This window comes from Choloepus didactylus, chromosome 17 (assembly GCF_015220235.1).
Source record: "Choloepus didactylus isolate mChoDid1 chromosome 17, mChoDid1.pri, whole genome shotgun sequence".
NCBI lineage: Eukaryota > Metazoa > Chordata > Mammalia > Pilosa > Megalonychidae > Choloepus > Choloepus didactylus.
The window spans coordinates 64,069,246-64,087,454 of record NC_051323.1 but is presented as its reverse complement, the minus strand read 5'-3'; the positions used below and the strand labels follow the sequence as shown (position 1 = coordinate 64,087,454).

At 40.7% G+C, this 18,209-nt stretch overlaps 1 protein-coding gene and 1 pseudogene across 6 annotated transcripts in view; both read left to right on the top strand.

Moving 5' to 3' along the window:
- Positions 1-18,209, top strand: part of LIMS1 (LIM zinc finger domain containing 1) — a 200,505-nt gene that overhangs the window by 93,919 nt on the left and 88,377 nt on the right. The window contains exon 1 of one of the 6 annotated variants that reach the window (XM_037806954.1): positions 6,896-7,002. The exons of 3 other annotated variants lie outside the window; for them this stretch is intronic. Coding sequence is in view for 1 of the 3 variants with exons in the window: in XM_037806949.1 (XP_037662877.1) it covers positions 17,960-18,066 (107 nt within the window). In the remaining 2 variants the exon portion in view is untranslated. Of the gene's footprint in view, positions 1-6,895; positions 7,003-17,778; positions 18,067-18,209 lie in introns of those variants that run through there. 2 more of the 6 variants (XM_037806949.1, XM_037806952.1) reach the window with 2 other exon arrangements.
- Positions 2,604-5,373, top strand: LOC119512334 (annotated as a pseudogene).

Below are 18,209 nucleotides of genomic sequence, written 5' to 3'. Positions count from 1 at the left end.
TGGATTGGTGAGTTTTGGAAGCTGAAGGTCAAACTCTAAATTTTAAATAAAATTCAGCAGGGTGTGATCTTTTTGTAAGAAACCAGTACCTTCTCTGGCAAACTCGGTGTCACCATGAATCAAGAACTTTTTTTGTATATGTATATACACATTGGTAAGAAAAAGTATCCCAATTTTGTGAGATGCTCTTAAAAATGTATAAATACTCTTTCATGTTTCTATGAAGTTTCTGAACTTATTTCAGTCATTCAACAAACATTCCTTGCATACCTGCCAAATGCTAGGCTCTGAGGTGCTCACATTTCATTGAGGGAAACAGACCAGTATGTCAACAACATTTCAATGCAAGTGCAACAGTATAGGTTTGTCTAAAGTGCAGTAGAAGCCGAAAGGAGAGGACAGCTTCCATTGTTAACTTGGGAGTGTTCTGGAAGGCTCCACAAGATAGAAATGGCTTATAGGAATTTGGCCTCGACTAAGTGCCCAATATAAGAGGGGACTGGAGGCTCATCACAGGTAGAAGGACAGCAGAATCATGGAGACATGAAAGAGTGTGCTGAATTTGGGGAACAGTTGCAGGGTAAGGAGATTACTTGTTGGAAGGGGAAAAATGATGGGAAATGAGGCCAGGCAAGTAAGTAGGTTGTGAAGGGTTATGTGCCTCATATGCTATGCCAAGGACCTTGAGCTTTATTCCATATACAATAGGCATCTGTTGAAGTTCTTTAAACTGGAACATAATATGATCAGATTTGTTTTTTTTTAAAAAAAAAACCAACAGCAACAACAGTTCCATAGCAGCGATGAAGAAGAAAAATATTTATAATAATGGTGACATTCACTATGTAAAATGCCTTACATCCAATAATCCATGCAATCCTCATTGCAGCTCTGTGGAGTGTGGTATAGCCATTCCATTTTTAGGGAAAAACAAAACAAAACCGAGGCTTGGAACAGTTAAATAATTTCCCAAGACCAAACAGCTAGTAAGTAACGAAACTGGGATCTGAATGCAAGCCTGGTTGACTCTGAAGCTCAGCCCCTTGACCTCCACACTCCAGAGCCTCTGTGGAAGGGGGTCAGGAGGATCAGGGAAATCAGGTGGGTATTGCAGCTTGTGACAAGCTGTGCGCCAGTGTAAACCTAAATGAGAGGAGTTGACATTTCATGCATTAAATCAACTGCGTTTGGTTACTGGATTGGTGAGAAAGAGGGAAGAGTTTGAAGATATAGTCACGATTCTTCGCTTGGGCACCTAGGTGGCCGGGACACCACTAATTAAGATAAAGGACATAGTGGCTACTGACTGTACAATGTTAGATACCCCCTCCCAAAATGATAAATAGAACATAATTAAACATGCCGGTTGCCTAGAATCTTCACCATGTAAGTAGTACTGGTATGAAAATGATTTTACATAAGGGTGCATTTCCATACATCTATTAAGATTCACTATAATATAATTTCTAGGTTTATTTCTTTCCAACCTTGATATTCAGAAAAGAGATGTTGATCTCTCTAGTAAATTTTGTTATTAAAAACACTAAATTCTACAAGTGAAATTATTAATACTGTGGACAGAGTTTCTTTTTCCTGTATTCTTTCTACTTATTGACTTTTGGATTTTGCAATCTATAAACAGGCCCTCATTTACCTAAAGTAATTATGGCTGAAAGCCAGTCTGATGGGCGTCTTTTTCGTGACACCCATTTTCTACGTGAACGCTGCGCCACTCGTCCATCGGGCACCTGCATTTGGCGCTCCTAGCGGATGCCCTGTACCACCACCATCGCCTCTGTGTCCCCACTGGAATTGAATATGTGTCTGTCTTTGTAAGTCTTAGGACTTATTTAATCTTATTATCTCCAGTGTATCTTACAATGATCCTTTTCTCTTACAGTTTATATCCGTTAACTTCCCATTATCATCTTTCTTTGAGTGAACTTCCCAGCCTAATATTTTATATGCTTTATTTTATTAAGCAGTATTTAAAATGGGTAAGATTTTAAATATTAGTTTTGAATATTGATTATATATCAAGTTGTGGCTACTCATGCTTTCACTGTAGGTTACATTCACATGCTATTGTACCTGTATTTTCATTCTCTGAAAATTGTCTGCTTGTAATATCTTTAGGAGCCACATGATGGCAGAAACAGTGCTTTGAAACTCTGTAGACTTAACAAACATATTCTAATATCTAAAATTGGAATGGACACTGTATCTTCACTCTTCCTTCTTAAAAAAAAATGAAGGTAAAAAAATTACTGGAAGCAACTTCTGGATATCCACCACCCACCTTAAGAAATATAAAAGTACAAATATAGTTAAAATTTCTTGGTATCGTTTCCTGTTCCAGTTATTTTTGCCTCCTCCTGCTTTTTACCCCATTAGGAAACCATTTTCCTAAATTTGGTATGTATCACTTCTGTGCATGTCTTTATACTTTTACTATACGTTTACATATTATTTAATAGAGCGTGTTATTCTCTTGTTTCAGATTTTATATAGTGTATACTGTTTATGCTACTATACACGTTTTTTTTTTTCAGGCAACATCATTTGTTACATTTATTCATGGAGATTTATGTAGTTTAAGTGAATTCTTTCATGGCTGTATAATATTCCATTGAAAAGATGACCGCTTATCTCTTTTCTTGTTGATAGACTTTTAGAGGGGCAGTATGGGAGAGTGATTACATGCTGCATCAGCTCAAATTCCAGTGCTGTCACTTACTAACTGTATAACATTAGGCAAGTTATGTAGATTTTCTGAACTTCAGTTTTTCTGCAAAATAGGGATACCAGTTATTTCCCAGGGTGTTGGAAGGGTTAAATGAAATCATGTATAAAGCATTAACACTGTAATCATATCATTATTACCACCACTAGTGCAGTGATGAAGAGTCAGTGTAGGGCTAATATTGTGTCACATATTCAATTCCAGTGGAGAGCGCCGCCTCCATGCGGAGCCAGTGCGGGCTGATCCGCATCAGCTGCGGGATGCCTGGGGTCCGGTCGGGTCTCGCCCCTGGAGGCCTCCAGCCCGGGTGCCTACTGTTTGGCCCTCTCAGTGCCCGCGGTGAATCCCGTGATGGGCGTCTTCTTCGTGACACCCATTTTCTACGTGAACGCTGCGCCACTCTTCCATCGGGCACCTGCATTGGGCGCTCCTAGCGGATGCCCTGTACCACCACCATCGCCTCCGTGTCCCCAGTGCCACTGCGTACAATTCTCCACTGGCACCGACGGGCACGGCATGAAGATCCAGCGGGCGGTGCCCACCGCAGGCCTAGCCCCGGCCGAGCTGGGCGACCAAGTCTCTGCCCAGCTCAGCAGCTTTCCCCGGAGGCTGGCATCACCACCACCGACTTCATCCACATCACCAAGGCGTGGCACCAGCTGGCTGTGCAGCATCTGGGGGTGTTGAAGGCCCGAGATCTGCTCTAGAGGGGGCTGTTATGAAGGTTAGCATTGTGCCTGCCATAAATGCTTCCTGCCTCAGGCCAAGGTCACCCAACTCTTGGACCAAACAAGAAAAACTACCTTTTCAGGCTTTGCCACTTTCCGGGCAACCCTCAGGCCATTCCTCAGGAGTCATTCCATCGGGCAGTGCTTCAGTGACTGGAGGAAGAGCTGCCTGACCTGTCTGTCCCCGGCAGGAGTAGTCACTTGGACTGGGCAGTGGGGTGCCTGGATGATTCCCAGACCATCTATGGATGGCTGGATGCCCTGGTCAACTACCGCAATTTTCATCGGCTACTCAGGTGCTGAGTGCAAATCTTGGTGGCTGGTCACCTCTCATATAGTCAAGGACATTCTCAAATTCCATGTCATCTCTTGGCCTGCCTTCCTCTTAGGTGTGGGCAGGAGCCCTCCACATCACATCTGTGCCCACTTCCACTGGACAGTCTGTGGCCAGCAGATGTCCAAGAGCTTGGGCAGTGTAGTGGATCCCAGGACTTGCCTTGACCACTACACTGTGGATGACTTTTGCTGCTTTCTCCTTCAGCAGGGTGTCCCCAACTGGGACTGGGACTACTATGATGAAAAAGTGGTTAAGATGCTGGACTCAGAGCTGGCAGATGCTTTGGGAGGTCTCCTGAACAGATACACTGCCAACAGAATAAATCCTTCTGGGACTTACACCCAGCCTTCTGCACCACCTGCTTCCCTAGTGAGCCACAGTTGGTGGGGCCAGTGGTTTGTGCTCAGGCAGAGGATTATGCTCTGGTGAGCTCAGTGGCCTCTTTGCCCAAGCAGCTATCAGACCACTGTGATACTCAGATCCGTAAGGCTCTGGAGGCAGTATCCAGCTGTGTCTGGCAGACTAGTGGCTTTGCCCTGAGGCATGCACCATTGAAGGTGAATTGGGAGAGCCCAGCGGACGCTCCCTGTCTGGGTACTGTACTTCATGTGGCCTTGGGATGTTTGCAGGTCTTTGGAACCTTGCTCCAGTTGGTCATTCCAACCTTAGCTGACAAGTTGTAGTTCAGGCTGGGGGTCTCTGCCACAGCGAGGGGTCTTGGAGAGCTCTATTTGTTGCCTCGGTTCAGTGGACATCTTTGTGCCTTTGACGGGAAGAGGCTGGGGCCTGAAACTAGGCTCCTGTTTCCAAGACTGGACCAGTCCAGGGCTTGGTTGGTGAAAGTCCACAGGACCTAGAAACTTAGTTTTTGTTGGCTTGTTGTAAAAAAGCAAATGTGTTATTTTTACAATTTGTGTTTTCAGGAAAGCTATCCTAGTGCATTTTAAGGCATTGCATCAAATGAACTTGTAAGCTCTGTCCCTGTGAAAAGAGGTTTGTAGTTTTTCAGATGCCTATCCCGTATTCTTCAGTTCTCCATACTCATTCTAACCGCTGTCTTTTGTGCACCAGTGTCTCTAGGATGTCTCTGGGGGAAGATGTCTAAAAGACATTGCTAGTACTGTTCCTTTCCATTGTGTCCCTTTCAGACAAACCACAGGTGGGTTATTTGCCCAGACTACCTCTTATGGCTTGATTTTCATTGGCCTGTCCTCAGCATCCTGGGCGAATTAGTGCAGTGACTCCTTTCCTTTTATTGAGAGTAGGAGTTGGAGGTAGCTCTGCTTTGTTATACATATTGGGTCTCTATTCTGTTATTAAAACTTTAAGTAAGTGTCCTAGTCTAAAGGATTTTTGTCTGTGTTCATCCCCATACTTTCATTTCCTAAAACCATGACTCCCTAAATTTTTTAGTCAGTACTCCAATAGTGTGTTTTGTAACATTACACTTCAACCAGTAGATGGCTTTAATCTTTTTTTTTATTCATTTTGTTGAGATATATTCACATACCATGCAGTCATACAAAACAAATTGTACATTCGATTGTTCACAGTACCATTACATAGTTGTACATTCATCACCGAAATCAATCCCTGACACCTTCATTACCACACACACAAAAATAACAAGAATAATAATTAAAGTGAAAAAGAGCAATTAAAGTAAAAAAGAACACTGGGTGCCTTTGTCTGTTTGTTTGTTTGTTTCCTTCCCCTATTTTTCTACTCATCCATCCATAAACTAGACAACGGGGAGGGTCATCTATATTGTGCGTAGGAGTGCCCACCAGAGTGACCTCTCGGCTCCTTTTGGAATCTCTCTGCCACTGAAGCTTATTTCATTTCCTTTCATTTCCCCCTTTTGGTCAAGAAGATGTTCTCCATCCCATGATGCCGAGTCTACATTCCTCTCCGGGAGTCATATTCCACGTTGCCAGGAAGATTCACTCCCCTGGGTGTCTGATCCCACGTAGGGGGGAGGGCAGTGATTTCACCTTTCAAGTTGGCTTAGCTAGAGAGAGAGGGCCACATCTGAGCAACAAAGAGGCATTCAGGAGGAGGCTCTTAGGCACAATTATAGGCAGGCCTAGCCTCTCCTTTGCAGCAACAGTCTTCCCAAGGGCAAGTCCTGTGGCAGAGGGCTCAGCCCATCAAACCACCAGTCCCCTATGTCTGTGAGCACATTAGCAACCAGATGGCTTTAATCTTACACATTTCATTCCTGAACATGGAAGTTTCAGAATATTTAGAATAAATTAATTTTTTGCTTTTTAATTTTGCAGATCATTACATTTTTATTGCTTTTTTTAAAAAAAAAACAAGGGATAACAGTTTGCAACCACTGCTGTTTTAACAGAAAGCAATAAAAAAAAATCAGAATCCAATTTTCACGCTACTAAAAAAATGACATTTACTCTATTAAAGATTTGGTAAGCTAGCAAGTAAATGTTTCAAGGTTGGAGTATCTATGATAACTGTAAAGCTCTCTTGAGGTATTTGGTATTAAAATTTAAACTTCGATAACATTAGGTTAAAGATATGATAAAAATCTGTAAAGAGTTAAAAAGGCCCTATTTTCTTCATATTTCTTATGGTCTTAATTTTGTTTATAATTTTGACATAAATTACCTTATATGATTTTTTTGGAATTTATAAAAAATACAATGTAGAAACTGAATAATAGTTGTTATAAATGTGAATACCTTTACTGTCAAGTAGTTTTTACTGATTATTTCTTTTACCCTCTTAAGTTATTAAAGTTTCAAAGTTTGTTAAGTACCTTAAAAAAAAAGTCCAATGGAACTGAAAGTCAACCCGAAAAAGGGGGGAGACAAGTGAAAGCAAGGGCTTACGGTGGTTGAGGTGGCCTCTTTCTGATGACTGGTGTTTTCTCTAACGTAGGAGGGATCATGCGCCGAGATGATAGGAAAGTTGGGTGGGGCGGGTGGTTGAGAGGACTGTGGGTTTGAAGTGGCATTGTTTGGAACATGAATCCGGCTAGGTACATGCCGAAGAATTTCCTGCTTAGGTGTGTGTGCTTTGCTCCTTGTTTTGTTTTGTTTTTCTTAGCAACCTATTTACCTGACCAGTCAGGAAGATTCCACAGCCACTCTGGGGTCTTCTGCCCTTTCCATGGCACCTGCCTGGGGCGTCTTCCACAACTGGATTTCTCCAGGCTTGTAACCCTCCTCGCCGTGAGTTCAACCCGTTTATGACTTTTTATCATCTGCCACATAAACATCTCAGCCTGGCATTGGCACGTCTCCAAAATATGCCCCTCAACTGCCTGTATCTCCTGCTGTTCTGCCCTTCCACAAAATGAGCCTAACCGTTGTTCCCTGGGTCAGCTTTCCCAACTTTCCTGGCCTTGCTCTATTTTTTTTTCCCTCCACTTAGCATATTCTCTTTTCCTCTTTCTCCATCCGTGTCCTCCTTTCAAAATTTAGCATATGCTTTAATGTATTTCTGTTATCTTGGCCAAGTTATTTAACATCCCTTGAATTTAACATCCTCAGACCCCTCATTAGAAAAAGCTCTCCATAAACTCAGAAATCTCATCCTGATACCTTTTATTGTGCTGTCATCACATGTTCTTACATTAGGTAACTGTCTATCGTGTTCTGACTTCAGAAAGTCATGCTTGTTTCCATTGCCCTAGTTTGAACTTTTTTTTTGAACTTAAAAAAATGTATTATGAAAATTTCCAGTACAAAAATAGAAGAAATGAATTCCCATATACTCAACACCCAGACTTACTCAGTTACCATACTTTCTTCATATATCATTTTTGTCTCTCTTAGTTTACCTTGGTATTTTAAAAACAAAACAAATTCCATACATTCAGTCATTTCATACCGATATATTCAGGATTGGTTTCTAAAAAGTATGGATATTTTCTTACATAGCCAGTGTACAATCAAATTTCCTCAACTTGCCCAAAAATTATCTTTTTACAGTTGGTTAGTTTCAACTGAGATCTAAACAGAATCCATAGTTTATGTGTTATCTTTCTTAAATATCTTTTAATCTGGAGGAAACCCCCTCCTTGAGATTGTTATTTCTCTCCTGTTATCAACTTGTTTGAGATGCCAGATCTGTTGTCAAGTAGAATTGTAGTTTGAATTAAAAAAACAAAACAAAACTACAGAACTTTATTTTGGAATAATTTTTTATTTATGGGGAAATTGCAAAGATCAAGAATTCAGAGGCTCTTTATGTACCTCTCATCCAGCTTCTCTCTCCTAGAGAGGAATATTAACATCTTACATTAATATCACAATGTCTTTTTTTCTGTTCCAACATCCAATCCAGGATACCACACTGAATTTAGCCTTGGTTGAATTTTAAAATGATACCTGATCATAAGATCTCTTCTGCTGAGAAGAAGAGCTGTTTCAGACTGAGAGGTAGTACAGTGTAATGGTTAAAAGTGTGGGCTTAAAACCAGCATAAGACTGGGTTTCAAATTCTGATTCAATCATGTAATAACTGTATGATCTTGGGCAAACTACATATAGTTTCTAACCCTGTTTCGTGTCTGTGAAATGGGGATAATAATAGTCTTCATTGGACCATGGTAAAAATTAGATTTGATACATGAATGCGAGTGGTCAGCACCATTCCTGGCCCACGGTTGCTGGCATGGGTATCACTCCGTAAATCACGATGACACCTGCAGAAGAAACTGGGCCCCTGGGGGGAAATAACACACAGGTGTATTCTTTCATTTGCTTTGGCTTTGGTTTAGTGATAGTGGTTTCATTAAGTTATGGGTATTTCATTCTATTTTAGGAATTTTTATCCAGCAGAACATATTTCTCTAGAATGTTTTTGATCCGTCAGATATTGGCTTCAGGAGTTAGCTTTTTACTGTTGGCAGGAATTTAAGATCAGGATTGGAAGCTAGAGCTGCATATCTTTCTTCATTTTATTAGTCTCAAACCGTGACTGGTTTGTTTTGTCTTAAAACCATGTTCTTTATCAGCTTTGCTTTGCATACGGTAGTATAAGCAAATAGCTGTTTGTATGGCTTAAGCTTTAAACTGTGTTTGTGGTATTAAGGTGTTCTCAAAGGAGCTGAAGTTGGTTTGGTCACGTTATCGGTGCCCCTTTATGCACCAGGCACTCCTGAAGTCTCTTCTGTCGCCTCGTGCTTCCATGTCTCCCTGGTTGCTGGTTAAGGCCAGCCTCGGGTTTAGCAGCATTGCTCTGATAAAAAAATCTCTTTCCCTTAGAGTCTTTACCTTTTTTTCAGAACTATTAGAAACATTGGGTAATCACGTACACTCTAAAAGTTAAATAAGACAACCTTGTAATTTGGACCCAAAGACCCCAAAGGAATCTGGGAATTAAGTTAAATGGAAAGTCACCAATTTGACACCCCCCCCCCTCTTTTTTTTTTTGCTGGCTTATGCTTCTAGACTTCTAGGAGAGAACCAGCCAAAGAGGATGATCTTTATTAGTGGGAATTATGTAAGAGTCACACCATGGTTCTCCTAAAATCCTCAGACTTTTCATTCATAATATTCCTATAGACAATAGCCAGGCTGTGGTTCATTTTTAGGGGAGAGGAAGGGTGTGGGCTGGCTTGAGGCGACATTGGTTTAGTCTCTTTCAAGTCTGCGTTGACAGCCTGTGGGTTGCTCTCTGAGTTCCTGTGCTTGTCATGCTCCTGAGTTTCTCAGAAGCTTTCTGGGTTAGGTTTCTCAGATAACGTCTGGTTTAGAGTTGAACTTTCGATGATGTGTAGGAGAGAGTGTTTGGAGGTACAGGGACAGTTTAATATATTTTAATGGGAACTTCTGAGTCAAGTAGACCTGGGTTGGCGTCGACACTCTCTCACTTATTGGGTGTGCTGCTTGGTCAGTTTTCTCGTCTGTAAAATGGGAATAATGATGGTATATACCTCATAAGGTAGACATGCGGATTAATTGAGATAGTACGTATATTGTGCTTGGTAGGCACTCAAACGTCAGTAATAATAGTATTATATAAATAGCCCAGAGACATATCTTTACAACAGTGTGTGATAGATGTTTTTGTGCCCCAGCCATTTCTAATGTAAATATTCTCTAAAAGCTGTTTCATCAGATTCAACATAGGTTTAAAACGCCTGCCTTTCTGCGCAAGATTAAGGAACATGAAGTACAACTCATGCTGTACTTCACCAGGTCTGTTTTGTTGCTATGTCAATAAAAGAATGTGGGAAAAAATGTTAACAATTTAAGTGCTCACTTCCTCCCTCTCTCCACCCCTCTGTGTCTAATCTATCACCCCTCTTGTCTATTTTACTTCCTAAATACCTCTCAAATCGAGTCTCCTCTCTGTTTTCATCATCAACCCCATAGTTCAAGCTGTTTTCTTTTGCATGGACTGCAGCCAATGTCTCTTTGCTGGTCGGCCTGGGTCCTTACCCTCACCTGGGATAAAAATGCAAGGTCCTTTGAAACATGCTACTGCCTATTTCCTCTCCTCCCACCCCACGTCACCCCCTTTCCCCTCAGCCACACGGTCCGATTCCATTCCCTCTTGCCTCTGGGTCTTTGCACGTGCTGGTCAGTCTCACAGGAATGTCCTCCCTACCTCCCATCCTTTTGGCTTTAGTGCTACTCATCCATTAAGTTTTCGGGTACCAGATCCAATGTTTGTGTCTCAGGAAACTTTTCCCTGCTATCGTTCCTCCATCTCCACTGTAAGCATCTTCATAGCACCTTATTCTTCTGTTATCTGTCATGGTTTTTAAATATATATTTGTATTGTGTGTTCATAGGATTAATACCAGAATCTCCTACTAGCCGGGACAGAGGCTGCATTTTGTTTTCCATTGTGTCTCTAAAGCTTACAGCACAGCCTGGCGCATGTTAGATGCTTAATAAATTCTTGTGACTTGAATGATTGTGATGAGGAGACATAGAGTACGTTGCCCATCAGTCCTGTTGTAATAATGCATATAGCTATCTAGAGCTTCACCTGCACCCTCATCTTATACTTGGGTTATGCCAGATCCTCTGCACATGACTTCCTGAGTTTGTTTTTGTTTTTGTTTTCCCACATCAAATCAAAACCTGTGGTCTTGATTTGAAAGGACCACCTGTCAGTCTCATCATCCCCAAGTGTGCCGTGCTATTTGACCAACTGTTTGTCACTTCACACTAAGGCTTCCTTCATCTGGAGGGCTCGCCACTTGCCCCCTTGCCTCTCTCTACCCAAATCCTTCCCATTTGCTTAGTCCCAGGTCAAATCCAACCCTCAGTAGGGTGTGCACTGTATTTGGTTATATACATAGAGGTTTTGTGAGTTAGTCCTCTCTTCCTAATTAGATTGCATATTCCTTGGGAGATGGAAAAATACATCTTCATTTAATTTTTGTTCTTTTAATTTATTTTAAGCTTTTTACATTTTTATTTCCTTATTACAGAGCTATACTTGTCCATTGAAGACATTGAAAAATATAAATAATCCAAACTAAAAAATAATTTTTAATCTTCTCAAATCCTACTAACCAGATATATTTTGCTATCTACTTTTCTAGGACCCAGTGTAAAATGAACTTGCAGAATCTCTTCTTTAAAAAGCAAGGAAAAAGGTGTTTTCCTTTCTACTGTGACCTGGCTCTCAATCTGTCGTAATGTTTTTTGTTTTTGTTTTTTATTTTGTTAACATATATAAAATGTAAATTTGCCATTTTAACCATTTTTAATTAAATGGTGCCATTCAGTGGCACTAAGTACATTTATAATGTTGTGCTACTATTAACACCATCGATTACCAAAATTTTTTCTAAAGTTTCGGAATAGGAACACTCTACCCATTAAGCAGTAGCTCCTCATTTCCCTTCCCCTGGTCCCTGGTAACCTCTAATCTCCTTTCTGTCTCTATGAATTTGTTTATTCTAGTTATTTTATATAACTGGTTTATTCTAGTTATTTCATATAATATTTCATATAATATTTGTCCTTCTGTGGCTGGCTTATTTCACCCAACAAAATGTTTTCAAGGTTCATCCAGGTTGTAGCATGTATCAGAACTTTATCCCCTTTTTTTGGTTGAATAATACTACACACTATATTTTGTTTATTTGATGGACAGTTGTATTATTTCCATCTTTTGGCTGATGTGAGCAGTGGTCTATGAATATTGGTGTACTAAGTAAGTGCCTGCTTTGAATTCTTTGAGGAATATACCTAGGAGTGGAATTGTTGAGTCCGATGGTAATTCTATATTTAACATTTGAAGAGCCACCAAAGTGTTTTCCACAGCAGCTGCCCCATTTTACATTCCCATCTGCAAAGTATGAGCGTTCCAATTTCTTCAGTAGTTATTTTCCTATTTTAAAAATAATAGCCATCTTAGTGGGTGTGACGTGGTATCTCGTGGTTTTGATTTGCGTTTTTCTAATGATTAATGATGTTAAGCATCTTTCATGTGCTTATTGGTCATTTATATAATTTCTTTGGAATGTGTCAATGGCTTTTGAGAACATTCTTTGTCTACCAGAATATTGTAGATTATCCCGTGTTGCTGGTTATGAGAGAGACTTTTGTGTTTCTGACTCTCATAAGGATACATCCATGCTCACGTGAGCTTTCAGTGACAGTCCACCCTGTCCTCCTTGGGTGTGTAAGAGTTACAGAAAAGCTGATTAAGGAAAGATTTCAGAAGCACTCTAGACAGTTGCAGTATCATCAGCTTGTGAATAGGACTGTATTTTGGTGATTTGTTTCCTGCTCTGAGCTGTTTTTCTGGATAGTTGATTCTGCCTTTTCCTGCTCTTTGCTCTGGTTAATTTGAGCTTTAACCTGCTTTCGGTGGTACATTATTTGAACTTTTCTGCAGCAGATCTCCAACACTGGGTCCTTCCTTCATATTGATAGCCCAGAACACTCTTGTAAGGCCTTGTTTAGGAAAATAACATGGCTGGCCAATAAATGTTTAGGAGATGAATATGTTGGGAATAGTGGCTAAGGGCATTCTTGGTTTATTAAAGTTTTCTTTCCTCTGTAAATCATTATTCATGGATAAAATTTAAACTAAAAATGGGTTCATTTCCATTAAGTTCAAAAGTTAGTTGTAAAACATAAAATTCTTCTGTTACTACTACATGTCACATACAGAAATTAATGGCCTGGAAATGTACAGCTGCTCAACCAGTTTGCGGCCTTTAGTACCTGGTGTAAAAGCTGATTTTCATCCCAGTTAACTGTAACCCTACCATGGAAGCCAGCCTGAAGCAATCTTAGCAACTCTGTAAAAGAGAAAGAATTGATGATTCTGTAATGCTAATGATCATTTCCAGAGGTTCAGTGTTTAATTAGGTTTGTTTACCCAACTATGCTTGAAGAGATTACTTGGAACAGGATACTGAAAGATGGACTATGGCAATTTTAGGCTAAGGTGTAGGTTAATATTCTATTCTTGTCCCCAATGGAAAGTGTATATGCTTTTGGAAGGTACTTTCAACTCTCCAAATGTGAAAAGCTCTGAGTTTTCACATTCACTAAGAAAGTAAACTTTTCTAAAACTATGGGATGGTTGTGTCTTTTAAAATCACGTAGGTAATGTTGAGTGTTAAATGCAGAAAAAAAAAATTCAAAACTCTGGAGATTTAATCTCAAGATACATTGTAAAATGATTAGGCTCTCAATACTAATTGGCTGAACAACTATAATACCAAAGGACTTGTTTATTTAACAAATGGGAATGTCTACCATGTGCCTGGTCCTGTAGATACAATGATAAATTAGATGTATTGTTTTCTTCAAGGAACTGTTGTTTGAAGGGAAGAGGCAGGTAAAGAAAAACCGCCTGTAATGATTCAGGTTGCCAGTAGTGAGCCCAGGGAGCCCTAGGAGCACAGAGGAAGGGGATTGTGAGCACATAGGGTCTAGAATGGCTTATTGGAGGAGGTAATCCTTGGGCTGAGTCCTCGTAGGATGACTAAGAAGGAGATCCTTCCTCCAGACTTACAAAACTGCACATGCAAAGGCCAGGAGGTGAGAGGAAGTTCAGCCTACTGCGGGAACTGCATGGAGTTCAGTACGCTGGGGTTGGGAGAGTGGGGAGAGATGAATGAGCTTGTTTGAATTCAGCTTATTTGGATTGTGTTGTAAAGGGAAGTGGGAGCCATTGAAGGGTTTAAGCAGGATCAGTAAGTGATCTATTTACATTTTAAAAGATTACTTTGAAATTTGGAGGATGGATTAGAAGAGGGTAGGACTGGTGACAGATCAGTTAATTGGCCAAGAGAAATTAAGCAGAGACAAGAGAAACTCTGAAATATTACCCAGCCCAGGGCAGGACAGAATAAATATTTATTAAATTAGCAATTGAAATTTAAAAGTCCTACACTGTGGTGTTGGAGGTTTTCAGAGAAGGTGGAGTCTTTGCAAATTGGAGAGTCTACTGCTATTTTAATGCAGTGATTCTGAAGGTAGAGTCCATCTGTGGACCTTTGAAAGAGTCTCATCCTCCTGAAATTGTAAAATTTGGGGTTCACATGTATTTTGGGGGAGAGAGTTATTAATCTTCATCAGATTCACAAAGGGTCCATGACCCCCAAATAGTGGAAAACTACAAGGTTAGATGTTAGCCTGGGAGGAGAGACCTTTTGTGATGCTCCGTAGACCTTTGTATTTAGTTACTTTAATCAAGACATTAAACTTATAGAGGAAATTATTATCGGGTATGCTGATGCCACTGAGTGGGAATAGGTATCTTACTATGTTGAGAGTTGAAACTGTAGGTTCAGAGAGAACCCGACAAGTTGGAGAAAGGGACAGAACTTAATAAAAAGTCATAATTATGTTCACATATCAGCTGCACTGTAGTGGAAGTGGAGTGAAAGACTCTTGCCTTAACAATTTTTGTGAACTGTTGTTCCTTAACAACCATTGGGCATATGGGGGGTAGGGATCCCAGGAGTTTTATGAGTAGTTTCCTAGCTGCTAAAACAAATACCATGCAGTGGGTTGACTTAACAGTAATTTGTTGCAAGGATTAAGAGGCTAGAAGGCTTGCTTCCTCCCGGGGTCAGTATCTTTTGGCTGGCTGGCAGTCTTTGGGGTTCCTGGGCTTTTCTGTCACATGGCAATGCACATGGCAGGGTCTTCTCCTTTCTCTTCTGGAATCGGTTGATTTCTAGCCTCTGGCTGCTCCCTGTGGACTCTCTGTTTATAAAGGACCCCAGTGATCCAGCTTAAAGCCCAACCCGATTCATTTGGGCCCCACGTCAACTGAAGCAACATCCTGAGAGATCCTATTTGCTGTGGGTCCACACCCCCTAGAATCAACCAAGACCAAGAACATGTCCAGTCCACCACACCATCACTGAAAATGTCCAAGGAGAGGCAGAATCCCAGAAGAGGGATATTGTATAAGGGTGAGGTCATGTGGGGAATGAAGGTAGAGAATTCCTACACTGCAGTGGAGGCTGCACCGACCTTCAAAGATTTTTTAGAGTACTAAAATGAAACCCCCCCCCCCATATAGAAATCCTGGGAAAAAGTACTTATTCAGGCCAATCTCCGTGCTGTCAAAAAGTGTGGTAAGACAGTTGTCTGAAATTTAAATCTCATTTTATCTAGGCCTGATCTGAGAATTAAGGCACAAATGATAACCCTGTCTCTATGGGGAAGTGTGTTGGAAAGAAAAAGAAGAAGAAGACATGAGATGCCCTTTTCCACTCATTTGCCCTCATTGAATGTCCCAGCTGCTGGCTTGGGGTGTGTGCCCTCTTTTCTGGTGCTGATACACAAGAGCACTTCATTATGTGGAGAGGACTTTCTAATCTGGCTGCAGCATGAGCTAATCAGTGGTGTTTTGGGGACATTTGTGAATTTCACTTTCAGAAATTCTGAGGGTGCCTCTGCTTACATGTGTGTGCTTTCCCTAGTTCTGTTTACAGCTCAGTAAAGTCCCAGAGCACATCTGAAAGGCTAATGGGAAAGACAGGAACCTTTTCTGGAAATCTCTGTTTCCACTGAAAAGACAGTGGTTAAAAGAGCCTTCCCAAAGGCCCAGAATTTAATTTTACTCAACTGTGGCAGTTTTATTAAAATGTAAGCCTTAATTTAATGACATTCGATTTGTCAGTACAGCCATTTTAAAAGCCAGAGGGCAAGAATTGTTTCAGCTTGCTTATTACATAGCTTGGGAGCTAGTTGTGTTTTGTTTTGTTTTTTTTTTTCAACATCCTTTTAACCTTAGACTCATCAAATGCAGGATTCATCCTACACGGTTAGGTGTTTCCTGTCTTGTTAACTGTTAGTATTCACCAAGCTCTTTTTCCTTGTCATAGCGTGCTGCATTTGCTTTTTTGTTTGTTTTTTTACTTTTTAAGACCTTTTTTAAAAGTTAACCTATCTTGTTTACATGTTTTTCTATGGAAATTTTCACATCAATGTTGGTGTTTTTGTATTTTCAGTGAGTATAAGTGATTTATATTTTGATTACCAGGCATCTATTCTTTTTTTGATCCCTAGAATGAAAAAAGTAAAGAAGATTGGTGGTGGTTTCTCTTCTTTTTTTTCACCTACCTTATCAAAAATGAGAGAATTAGACACTTTAGGTATTCTAATTCTATATAATTCTATTACTGTAACCATTAAATCTTTCTGTATTTTAGGTCTCAGTAGGTTCCTAGGGCTTTATAGAAAAGACATACATTTATCTTTTCTTCAAAATTATTTCTATTTATTCAATATATTCAAAGTTCAGAAGGTATGACATCACATGTAATGGAAAAACTTTCTTCTGCTACTGTCCCCCAAGTATACAGAGGCAACCAGTATTACCAGTTTTTTAATGTATCCTTCTAGAGGGAGAGAGATAAATCTGTCACTTGAAATTTTTATACTTCATCACTAATTAAACCTAGTTTAGTAACAAAATTAGGAAAATTTTGTGCATCTTTAAAAACGTACATTATATTTTAATAGCAGCTATAAAAGTCATTGGAAAAGATACAGAAACCTATTGTAACATCTGTTTTCGATTGGGGCTTAGGAACCCGGTAACGGATGGTAGCCCTAAGGGAAGCTGACACCTTTTTGTCCCAAGGCATGGCGTAAGATATAGACTCCCCTTACTCTGTGGGGTGCTAAATTTTTGTATTTGTAATGCAGATACTCTTAGAGAGGGGAACATACTAATACTCTAACCCTTGGTATAAAAATAGTGTCTGATCCGTTTCTCTGTGTTCGTTCTTTTGAGGGGATTCTAGAAGGGAAAGTGGCTGATACAGATTGCCCAAAGAGAAGTTACTGGAATCATGAAGTCAAACTCTTATGGCTAAGAACTTGCCAAGGATCTAGCCTGTGTTTATATGTTAATATGAATCAGATTGGAGGATGGAACCAAGCATGTTGTTGTACCTATATCGTTTGGAGCTGGGTGATAAAGCCTTGCTTCACATTATCTGTCCTCCATTATCAATAACATAGGAGGGGATTGTTCAGAATGAGTAGTTACTTATTCATAAAATCATTGAATGAAGGTTGATTGAAGGAACCACCTTCCTTTCCATTTTGAATTTTTGAGTAATATTTAATGGGGAAAAAAACAAAGACACTTCCTTTCCTTCTTAAGATTTAGAGTAGAGGGGTGAGAAGGAGGCATTGGTCTGCTTCCCTTTAGAATCCTGCCTTTTTGTTTGTTTGTTTTAGGAAAATGTCCCAAAGAGCTCTTGATAACCAGGCACTTCTTTAAACTGACAGCTGCTTGTGAAGTGTAATGGATTTCCTGGCAAATAAAACAGGGCCGGACCCTTCTTTAGTCATGACATTACTGGAGCTTTTTAGCTCAACTTTCATTCAGAATGATGCTGGAAAGGCTGATGAAAAGAGTGGGTCCGATTCTCTGTAACTGTTAAACTGTGCTTCTGAGTAAATATGTGAGCAACCTCCGTCTGGATGCCCGAGTCCCCTCCCCTCCAAGGTGCAGGGCCAGAGAGATAAGGCAAGTCATGCCTTGCCGAGGAGGGTGTGTACCGGCCCAGAAACAGGAAGCGGGTTTCGTCGGCCTGCCCGAGGTTTCTAACTCCAGTCAGGTGTTTCTAACTCCTGCGGCACGGGGCACTGTCCCTCGGAGCCCTGGCAGCCACCCTGCTCCGCATAAACGCCCGAAGGTGTCGGTAATTGATGTGTAGGGAGAAGTATGACTGCATTACAGCTCAAAGAGCTTTCACATTCAGGTCTCTACAGGAGAAGACGAGATCGTCCCGAGAGTTTGAGACTCAATGGGTTACCGGAGGAAAAGCTAAGGTGAGTGCCAAGGAACGGTCAGCTGAAGGTCAGGGCACCTCCTCAGCACAGCAGGGCTCAGGTCTAAGTGGATGCGGTTAGGGGCAGACACACTGAGAGGATTCCGCTAGGAGCCTGGCAGTCTGTAATTAAACGTTGAACAC